The sequence below is a fragment of the Staurois parvus genome, unplaced genomic scaffold (genome assembly GCF_062004578.1).
Source record: "Staurois parvus isolate SC_StPar_1 unplaced genomic scaffold, SC_StPar_1.0 ptg000362l, whole genome shotgun sequence".
In the NCBI taxonomy this organism is placed as follows: domain Eukaryota; kingdom Metazoa; phylum Chordata; class Amphibia; order Anura; family Ranidae; genus Staurois; species Staurois parvus.
In genome coordinates this window covers 5,130,001-5,142,525 of record NW_028318158.1, presented here as the reverse complement: position 1 = coordinate 5,142,525, position 12,525 = coordinate 5,130,001, and the positions used below count along the sequence as shown (strand labels likewise).

General features: G+C 35.7%; 1 protein-coding gene across 1 annotated transcript in view; it reads left to right on the top strand.

Moving 5' to 3' along the window:
- The first annotated feature begins 3,947 nt into the window (after positions 1 to 3,947).
- Positions 3,948 to 12,525, top strand: part of HHIPL2 (HHIP like 2) — a 150,205-nt gene continuing 141,627 nt past the window's right edge. The window contains exon 1 of the mRNA XM_089685041.1: positions 3,948 to 4,492. Coding sequence (XP_089541167.1) covers positions 4,154 to 4,492 — 339 coding nt within the window. The 5' untranslated portion in view covers positions 3,948 to 4,153. The remainder of the gene's footprint in view (positions 4,493 to 12,525) is intronic.

The following is a 12,525-nucleotide window of genomic DNA, read 5'->3' as shown; positions in this document are numbered from 1 at the left end:
CTTTGTGTGGAAGTTATAGCGTTTACAAACTATGGTATAAATACTGCAACTTACGCCATTTTTCTGCTATACAGTGCTGCGCTAGTTTAACGGACAATTGCACGATCATGCAATACGGTACATAAATGAAATTTACATCCTTTTTTTCCCCACAAATTGAGCTTTCTTTTGGTGGTATTTGATCGCCTGTGTGGTTTTTATTTTTTGCGCTATAAAAAAAAAGGCTGACAATTTTGAGGAAAAAAAAACAATATTTTGGACTTTTTACTATAAAACATGTCCAGTAAAAAAAAATGCAAAAATCAAATTTATTCATAAATTTCTGCCAAAATGCATTCTGCGACATGTCTTTGCTAAAAAAAAACCAATACGTGTCAATTAATTGGTTTACGTGAAAGTTATAGCGTTTACAAATGGCGGGAAAGATACTCGGATTTTTAGGGTTTTTTTAATACTAATAATGGCAGCGATCGGCGAATTATGGCGGCGATCAGGAACTTATGGCAGCGACCAGCGACTTATGGCGGGACTGCGGCGGACATTCTGACATTGGGGGGTACTGACTTGGGGTCACTGACATCCCCAAAAACACTAAAACAGTGATCATTGCAAAAAAAAAAAAATTGACACTGTACTAATGGCAATGGGGAGGAAGGGGTTAACTTTATTTTGCAGGGAAGGGTTATAGGAGTGAGGGGAGTGTTTTACTAGGGGGCGGGGGGGTGTGCTGCACGGGACAAGGCTGATCGTGAAAGAGAAACTCTTCTTTCTCGATCAGCTCATCCTCGAGCTGACAGGGAAGTGACAGACAGCACAGCTACTGCAGCTGTGCTGTCTGTCACTGTTTGCCGCCGATCGCCGGAACATAGCCACTAACGAGCGGCTGTGACCCGGCGACTGACATCTGCGGCGGTGATCTGCGGGACAGATAGGGCGGTGGCGCACCTCGCGCGCGCCCCCTATTTGTTTACAAAACACACGTCTTAAAACGTGGTTTTGCCTGTGAGTGCCGCCCTGCCGCCGTATATGTACAGTGGCTGGGCGGCATGTAGTTAAGTATGGTAGCCAGGTACTATAGCATTGTGTATAAGTCCTGGGGGCAACCGGGTACTGGTAGGTGTTCTTGCCTTATGGGAAAGGGGGCTGCTATAGGTGAGGAACACAAAAGCCAGCTATCGTGCCTTCCAAAGTGAGTAAAATCCTTTCTTGTATTAAGAGAGGTATCGACTCCAGAGAGAGAGAGAGATATCATTTTAACCCTGTACAAATCATTAGTAATACCTCATCTGGAATATGCAGTTCAGTTTTGGGCACCAATTCAAAAAAAGGATGTCGGGGAGCTGGAGAAAGTGCAGAGAAGGGCAACCAAACTGATAAGAGGCATGGAGGAGCTCAGCTATGAGGAAAGTTTAGAGGAACTGAATTCATTCTTTCTGGAGAAGAGGAGATTGGAGGGGGATATGATCAACATGTAGAAATACATCAGTGGTTCATATAGTGAACTCAGTGTAGAGTTATTACCTTTGAGGTCATCACAGAGGACAAGGGGGCACTCTTTATGTCTGGAGGAAAAGAGATTTAATCTCCAAATGTGGAAAGGCACCTTCACAGTAGGAGCTGTGAATATATGGAATAGACTGCCTCAAGAGTTGGTTCTGGTCAGCTCAGTAGATCGTTTTAAAAAAGACCTGGATTATTTCGTAAATGTACATAATATAACTGGATACTAATATGTATTGGTAAAGTTGATCCAGGGAATATCCGATTGCCTCTTGGGGGATCAGGAAGGAATTTTTTCCCTTGCTGGAGTAAATTGCATCAAGCTTTACTGGGGGTTTTCGCCTTCCTCTGGATTAGAAGCGTCACTAGGGTTGGTGTCACCCGGTGCGGTAACACGTGGTGTCACCCCTCCAGACAACAGTTACAAGATATTTTTGGTTCGACTTGACATTCATAGCAATCATATCATTTTCATTAAAACTCATCATGGATTTTTTTTTTCTGGTGAAATACGTTTAACATTTTATTTGGTGTAACTCTTTGAGATGGTGTCACCCGGTGGGGTATGCATTCCCCTAGTGATGCCACTGACTACAGGAGTAGTGAGGAGATGCAGGTTCTCTGTGATCTCCACCTCCTGTCATAACAGCGATCCCCCATACAGAAGGTTACATAGGATCACTCTTAGATCCATTGGTACATGGCTTGATTACCTGCCCTCATCCACATTTCCAGGAGTTGAGGAGTCTTTGAAGGAGATGGGGATGGGTAATGAAGCCGTGTACCGTCCGATCTAAGAGCGATCCTATGTAACCTTCTGTATGGAGGATCGCTGTATGACAGGAGGAGGGAGATCACAGAGAAGCCTGCGTCTCCTCCCTACTCTCTCTCTGTGAACTCTCTGTTCACACTAGTCTGCACATCAAAACTCTGCGGTTTACCATGCAGGCTAGAGCATTGCTGGCTTTGGCAGGGAGTAGTGTGATGCACGTGTAAGCAGGTTCAACCAGAAATTGGCTCATGTGACTTATTCAAGTCACTGACAGGCCTTACATCCTTTTCCCCATGTCTGCTCACTTCCCTGCTTCTAGAAGGAGAGTGTAAACATACCATTCTTTAAAAACTTCCTCACCGCGCTATATCCGAATGACAGCTACAGTGTAGTCATCCAGTTCTGGGAGGGCGCCATATGACATCCACCCAAAACGCATCCCCGGCGCTGTCTGTGATCACTGTGTCCTATGGACACAGCTGATCACATGACATGGTAAAAGGCCAATCACGGTGGTCTTTACCCACATGATCAGCGGTTTAGACATTAATAGCTGTGTGTTGAGTTATTTTGAGGGGACAGCACATTTACACTGTTATACAAGCTGTACACTGACTACTTTACATTGTAGCAAAGTGTCATTTCTTCAGTGTTGTCACATGAAAAGATAGAATCAAATATTTACAAAAATGTGAGGGGTGTGCTCACTTCTGTGAGATACTGTAAGTTCACCTTTGGGAACATGTTACATGTTCCACCCATTTTTAGGGTGGAATATGTAACATGTTCCCATAGCAGCAGCTGCCGCCTGCCACCCCCCCGAGAAATAATACAGTGAGAAGTCTCCCCGTACTATCTGTCAAATTTGAAAGCAGCGTGACTGTGCAGGGTTCCACCCACACAGCCGCGTCATTCATTCACGGACTTCCATAAATGAATGAACTGCAAGTCCCGGCAACCTTAGCGGAGCTGTGGAGCCCTGTGGTAGTTCATTGAAGCTTCCTGTCAGTATATCTGCTTGGCCGTACATCCCGTATAGCAAGCAAACAGGTCTGCAGGAGACCTGCACGGTATCAGTGATCTACTGATCACTAGCGCAATGCTTTCCAGGCTCCTGTAGACAAAATTAATAAATGCACTTTTTTTTACCTGCAAAAAAATGTGCATTTATTATTTTTTTCTAAAAGGTGAACTTATCCTTTAATAATTGCTAAGTACTTTGTTAATACCTATCTTTTATAGACCACACAAGGTAAAATAAAAAAAATGCAGTTTTCATTTTGCACTGGTGTTTTGCAAGGCAGTTTATCCAAAAAACCTTCCGATCCAATGATAGAAACCCCTCCATGGATTATCACTGTTAAACCTAGTTTACACTTTTTTTGAGCTTTCTCACTGTGCTGATTGAAATGTCAGAGAAGCCACAGCTGTAAAAAGCACAGAAAATAAAAGGCAAATATCAAAGAGGATTGTTTTTTGCCAGCTGTGATATTTTTAAACCCTCAACCTTTTCGAAGTCAAGAAAATGTGGATAAAGTATGATACAAGACATTTCAAGTGTTTCCAGTTATTGCCATTGATGCTAAAGATTTGTGTGGAGAGAAAACCTTGCAAGAGCAAAAGCTGTGAGCATGTGTAACTCCAGACAGAGCTGGATGTTAAGCAAGGAATGAAGTGTGACAAACTGAGCACATGCAAGAAACTGCAATAGAACTTTGAGAGGGATACTGATGAATAGGGATGAGCAGGAGATGTGAAGACCAGGAATGGAAGGGACAAAGTGGAGATGAAGTTTCAGGAGTGGCGAGGGAGTGCTCAGGGCTGGTATAAAAAGAAGCACAGACAAGTGGAAGCTTGGTGGCCACAGGATGTGAGTAGTAGATGACAGTGAAGATGACTGCATGCCTGGCAGCTCATGGATGCTCCTTGCTGTTGTGTCCACATTGGGAAGATGGATCTTTCATTAAAAGTGTCTATCTTCTATCATCCTTTATCATCCTCATCCAAACAGGAGTCTTCAGTCATCCGCAGTGCCTGGATTCTGGACCCCCATTCAAGCCCCCTGTACACTTGGAGTTTTGCTCCTTGTATGAAAAGTTTGGTTGCTGTGACCAGGATAAGGACAACATCATAGCAGAGAGATACTGGTCGGTCATGGACAACTATGATTCTAAGGAGCAGGAGCTATGCGGAGATTATGTCAAGAACATTCTGTGCCAGGTGAGTTCTGTAATTCTAAAGTATCAGTCCACCCTATTTCAGTGTTGGGTGGAAGCTAAAGAGTTGAGCCACTCAATATATCTTGGGTAATGTGGCGCTAAAATCTCAGCACCTACCCTCTATCAAGAAATGCTTTTTCACGTTATATGTTTTAACACATAGCCTGTGTCAAGAGACTCTATGGCTGGAGTAATTAGATGGAGAAATAAAAACAAGTTAGTGATGCAAGCCATTACTATTTACCCATAAGGGCTCATTCACACTATTTGTGGTGATGTATGTTTTTCCACACTGGATAAACGCAGGTCACTGCTAGGACACGTAGATAACAATTGTTTTCTTGTGCCCTGTCACACCACAATGCAATGCAGTGAGGTGCAGAAAATGCAGCATGACTGCATTTTACTGCAGTGCACTGGAAGGATCCACATGCGTAGTACAACATGCTGCTGTGCAGTGATGTGTGTCACTATTTCACACTTTAAATAATGTTAAAAACCCTTAAAGGCATAACCCTAAAACACCCAGTATTAAGATGTGCATGCATGGACTGATCTGATAATAGAAGACTATTATTCCAATTGGGTATGATGTAGAAATCCTGAATAGCTAGACAGACAGACAGACAGACAGACAGACAGACAGATGGCTAGATACATTATTGAAAGATAAACAGATATATATGGTACGGATGGATAGTTAAACAGAAGGATAGATTGAGTGATAGAATAATATGAGATAGATAGATAGATAGATAGATAGATAGATAGATAGATAGATAGATAGATATGGTATGCATGGATAGTTAAACAGAAAGGCAGACAGAATGGTGTGGAATATAAAGATATATAGATTGATTGACTGATTGATTGATTGATTGATTGAATGAAATGAGACAGATAGAGTATAGATGGATAAAATATAAATAGATAGATAGATGTGGTATGGGTAGATAGTTAAACTGAATGACAGACAAAATGATGCGAAAAATAAAAATTGATTGATATAATAATATGAGATAGATAGATAGATAGATAATAGATAGATAGATAGATAGATAGATAGATAGATAGATAGATAGCTAATAGATGGATAGATATGATATTTATAGATAGATAGATAGATAGATAGATAGATAGATAGATAGATAGATAATACATGGATAGATATGATATAGATAGATAGATAGATAATATATGGATACATATGGTATTTATAGATAGATAGACATGCTATAGATGGATAGTTAAACAGAAAGATAGACAAATTGATGTAAAAAAAACAGATTGATTGCTAGAAAGTATTATAATATACTAATATAATAAATAATAGATAGATAGATAGATAGATAGATAGATAGATAGATATGGCATGGATGGATAGTTAAAGAGAAATTCAGACAGAATGGTATGGAATATAAAGATAGATTGATTAATTGATTGATGAAATGAGATAGACAGAGTATATCTCATAGTATGTATATATGGTAGATATGGTATTGATAGATGAACAGATAGATTATAGATGGATAGATATGGGATAGATAGATAGATAGATAGATAGATAGATAGATAGATAGATAGATAGATAGATAGATAGATAGATATGGTATTGATAGATGAACAGCTAGATATGGTTTTGAGAGATGAACAGATAGATTATAGATGGATAGATAGATAGATAGATAGATAGATAGATAGATAGATAGATATGGTATTGATAGATAGATAGATAGATAGATAGATAGATAGATAGATAGATATGGTATGCATGGATAGTTAAACAGAAAGGCAGACAGAATGGTGTGGAATATAAAGATAGATAGATTGACTGATTGATTGATGAAATGAGATAGATAGACGACATATCAGACTGGATGTCGCTCCATTTCCTCAAACTTAACCTATCAAAAACCGAGCTCCTGGTCTCCCCCCCCCCCATCCTCTCCATCACTACTAACAACGCCACCATCTCTCCCACCCCACACGCCAAAGTCCTGGGTGTCACCCTGGACTCCCACCTCTCCTTCCTACCCCACATCCAACTGCTATCTAGATCTTGCAGGCTCCACCTCCGCAACATCTCCAAGATACACACATTCCTCACCCCAGACACCACCAAACAACTCGTACACTCCATCATCATCTCACGCCTGGACTATTGCAATTCCCTTCTCACTGGCCTACCCAAACGAATGCTATTCCTACTCAAGTCGATCCTAAATTCCGCGGCTAGACTCATCCACCTCACCAACCGCTCCACATCTGCCTCCCCCCTCTGCCAATCCCTTCATTGGCTCCCGATTGCCCAAAGCATCAAATTCAAACTGCTAACTCTGACCTACAAAGCCATTCACAACGCCTCCCCAAACTACATAACTGACCTGATACCCAAATACTACCCTACCCATGCCCTCCGCTACTCACAGGACCTCCTACTCTCTAGCTCCCTGTTCTCCTCCTCCCACGCCCGATTGCAGGACTTTTCTAGGACTTCCCCCATCCTCTGAAACTCCCTCCCCCAATCCATCAGACTGTCACCTACCCTCCTCACCTTCAGGCGCACCCTGAAAACCCTCCTCTTCAGAGAAGCCTACCCCAACCTCACCTAACACCTGATCTCACCTAACAACTAACCTCCTCCACTCCTCCCACCAATCCATCCCCCACAGCCATTTCCTCCTGTACCACCTTCCCCTCCCTCCTAGATTGTAAGCTCGAAAGAGCAGGGCCCTCGAACCCCTCGTGTAATGTATTGTTACTGTCTTGTCTCATGTTCTGTCCCCCCTGCTACTGTACAGCGCTGAGCCCTTTGGCCCTATATAAATACTGTATAATAATAATAATAATAATAATAATAATAATAGAGTATAGATGGATAGAATATAAAATAGATAGAAAGATAGATAGATTATAGATGGATAGATATGACATTGATAGATAAACTGATAGATTATAGATAGATATGGCATTGATAGATAAACTGATAGATTATAGATGGATAGATATAGTATTGATAGATAGATAGATAGATGGATAGATAGTTAAACAGAAGGATAGATTGAGTGATAGAATAATATGAGATAGATAGATAGATAGATAGATAGATAGATAGATATGGATAGTTAAACAGAAAGGCAGACAGAATGGTGTGGAATATAAAGATAGATAGATTGATTGACTGACTGATTGATTGAATGAAATGAGACAGCTAGAGTAAGGATGGATAAAATATAAATAGATAGAGAGATGTGTTATGGGTAGATAGTTAAACTGAATGACAGACAGAATGATGCGAAAAATAAAAATTGATTGATAGAATAATATGAGATAGATAGATAGATAGATAATAGATGGATAGATATATTTATAGATAGATAGATAGAAATGGTATTGATAGGTTATAGATGGATAGATATGGTATTGATACATAAACTGATATATTATAGATGGATAGATAGATAGATAGATAGATAGATAGATAGATAGATAGATAGATAGATAGATATGCATGGATACATGGATAGTAAAACAGAAAGGCAGACAGAATGGTGTGTAATATAAAGACATATAGATTGATTGATCGAATGAAATGAGACAGATAGACAGAGTATAGATGGATAAAATATAAATAGATATAGATATAGATATATATGGTATGGGTGGATAGTTAAACAGAATGACAGACAGAATGATGGGAAAAATAAAAATTGATTGATAGATAGAATAATATTAGATAGATAGATAGATAGATAGATAGATATGGTATTTATAGATAAATAGATATGGTATTTATACATAGATATGCTACAGATGGATAGTTAAACAGAAAGATAGACAAAATGATGTAAAAAATAAAAAAGTTTGATTGCTAGAAAGAATAATATTAGATAGATAGATATGGGATTGATGATAGATAGATAGATAGATAGATAGATAGATAGATAGATAGATAGATAGATAGATAGATAGACTGATTGATTGATTGACTGATTGATGAAATGAGATAGATAGACAGAGTATAGATGGATAGAATATAAAATAGATAGAAAGACAGATTATAGATGGATAGATATGACATTGATAGATAAACTGATAGACTATAGATGGATAGATATGGCATTGATTGATAAACTGATGGATTATAGATGGATAGATATGAGATAGATAGATAGATAGATAGATAGATAGATAGATAGATAGATAGATAGATTGCTAGATAAATTATTGATAGATAAACAGATATATATGGTACGGATGGATAGTTAAACAGAAGGATAGATTGAGTGATAGAATAATATGAGATAGATAGATAGATAGATAGATAGATAGATAGACAGACAGACAGACAGACAGACAGACAGATAGATAGATAGATAGATAGATAGATAGATAGATAGATAGACAGATATGGTATTGATAGATGAACACATATATTACATATGGATAGATATGGTATTGATAGATAGATAGATAGATAGATAGATAGACAGATATGGTATTGATAGATGAAAAGATAGATTACATATGGATAGATATGGTATTGATAAATAGATAGATATGGTATTGATAGATAGATAGATAGATAGATAGATAGATAGATAGATAGATAGATAGATAGACAGATATGGTATTGATAGATGAACACATATATTACATATGGATAGATATGGTATTGATAGATAGATAGATAGATAGATAGATAGATAGATAGATAGATAGATAGATAGATAGATATGGTATTGATAGATGAACAGATAGATTACATATGGATAGATATGGTATTGATAAATAGATAGATATGGTATTGATAGATAGATAGATAGATAAATAGATAGATAGATAGATAGATTGACTGATTGAATGAAATGAGACAGATAGAGTATAGATGGATAAAATATAAATAGATAGATGTGGTATGGGTAGATAGTTAAACTGAATGACAGACAAAATTAATGCAAAAAATAAAAATTGATTGATAGAATAATATGAGATAGATAGATAATAGATGGATAGATATGATATTTATAGATAGATAAATAGATAGATAGATGTGGTATGGGTAGATAGTTAAACAGAATGACAGACAAAATGATGGGAAAAATAAAAATTGATTGATAGAATAATATTAGATAGATAGATAGATAGATAGATAGATAGATAGAATAATATTAGATAGATAGATAGATAGATAGATAGATAAACAGAATGATGTGAAAAATAAAAATAGATTGAGCAATAGAATAATATGTGATAGAAAGATAGATAGATCGATAGATAGACATGGTATTGATAGATAGATAGATAGATAGATAGATAGATAGATAGATAGATAGGTGGATAGTTAAACAGAATGACAGACAGAATTATGTGAAAAATAAAAATAGATTGAGCAATAGAATAATATGTGATAGATAATTATGGTATTGATAGATAGATAGATAGATAGAAAGCAGACAGAATGGTGTGAAATATAAAGATAGACATATTGATTGATTAAATGAAATGAGACAGATAGACAGAGCATAGATGGATAAAATATAAATAGATAGATAGATAGATAGATAGATAGATAGATAGATAATAGATGGATAGATATGGTATTTATAGATAGATAGATTGATAGATTGATAGATATAGTATTTATAGATAGATAGATAGATATGCTACAGATGGATAGTTAAACAGAAAAATAGACAAAATCATGTAAAAAATAAAAAAGTTTGATTGCTAGAAGGAATAATATTAGATAGATAGACATGGTATTGATAGATAGATAGATAGATAGATAGATAGATAGATATGGTATGCATCGATAGTTAAACAGAAAAATAGACAGAATGGTGTGGAATATAAAGATAGACAGATTGATTGATTGAATGAAATGAGGCAGATAGACAGAGTTTAGATGGATAAAATATAAATAGATAGATAGATAGATAATAGATGGATAGATATGATATTTATAGATAGATAGATAGATAGATAGATAGATAGATAGATGGATAGATAGATAGATAGATATGGTATGGTATTGATAGATTGAAGATGGATAGATATGGTATTGATAGATAGATAGATAGATAGATAGATAGATAGATAGATAGATATGGTATGCATGGATAGTTAAACAGAAAGGCACACAGAATGGTGTGGAATATAAAGATAGATAGATTGACTGATTGATTGATTGATTGATTGATTGATGAAATGAGATAGATAGACAGAGTATAGATGGATAGAATATAAAATAGATAGAAAGATATATAGATTATAGATGGATAGATATGACATTGATAGATAAACTGATAGATTATAGATGGATAGATATGGTATTGATAGATAGATGGATAGATAGATAGATTAATTATAGATGGCTAGATAGATTATTGATAGATAAACAGATATATATGGTACGGATGGATAGTTAAACAGAAGGATAGATTGAGTGATAGAATAATATGAGATAGATAGACAGATAGATAGATAGATAGATAGATAGATATGGAATTGATAGATGAACAGATAGATTATAGATGGATAGATATGGGATAGATAGATAGATAGATAGATAGATAGATAGATAGACAGAAATGGTATTGATAGATGAACTGATAGATAGATAGATAGATAGATAGATAGATAGACAGATATGCATGGATAGTTAAAACAGAAAGGCAGACAGAATGGTGTAGAATATAAAGATAGATTGATTGACTGATTGATTGAATGAAATGAGACAGATATAGTATAGATGGATAAAATATACATAGCTAGATAGATGTGGTATGGGTAGATAGGTAAACTGAATGACAGACAAAATTAATGCGAAAAATAAAAAATTGATTGATAGAATAATATGAGATAGATAGATAGATAATAGATGGAGAGATATGATATTTATAGATAGATAGATAGATAGATAGATAGGTAGATAGATAGATAGATAGATATGGTATTGATAGATTATAGATGGATAGATATGGTATTGATAGATAGAAAGATTGATTGATTGAATGAAATTAAACAGATAGACAGAGTATAGATGGATAAAATATAAATAGATAGATAGATATGGTATGCATGGATAGTTAAACAGGAAGGCAGACAGAATGGTGTAGAATATAAAGATAGATAGATTGATTGACTGATTGATTGAATGAAATGAGACAGATAGAGTAAAGATGGATAAAATATAAATAGATAGATGTGGTATGGGTAGATAGTTAAACTGAATGACAGACAAAATTAATGCGAAAAATAAAAATTGATTGATAGAATAATATGAGATAGATAGATAGATAGATAGATAGATAGATAGATAGATAATAGATGGATAGATATGATATGATAGATAGATAGATAGATAGATAGATAGATAGATAGATAGATAGATAGATAGATAGATATGGTATGCATCGATAGTTAAACAGAAAAATAGACAGAATGGTGTGGAATATAAAGATAGACAGATTGATTGATTGAATGAAATGAGGCAGATAGACAGAGTTTAGATGGATAAAATATAAATAGATAGATAGATAGATAATAGATGGATAGATATGATATTTATAGATAGATAGATAGATAGATAGATAGATAGATAGATAGATAGATATGGTATGGTATTGATAGATTGAAGATGGATAGATATGGTATTGATAGATAGATAGATAGATAGATAGATAGATAGATAGATATGGTATGCATGGATAGTTAAACAGAAAGGCACACAGAATGGTGTGGAATATAAAGATAGATAGATTGACTGATTGATTGATTGATTGATTGATTGATTGATTGATGAAATGAGATAGATAGACAGAGTATAGATGGATAGAATATAAAATAGATAGAAAGATATATAGATTATAGATGGATAGATATGACATTGATAGATAAACTGATAGATTATAGATGGATAGATATGGTATTGATAGATAGATGGATAGATAGATAGATTAATTATAGATGGCTAGATAGATTATTGATAGATAAACAGATATATATGGTACGGATGGATAGTTAAACAGA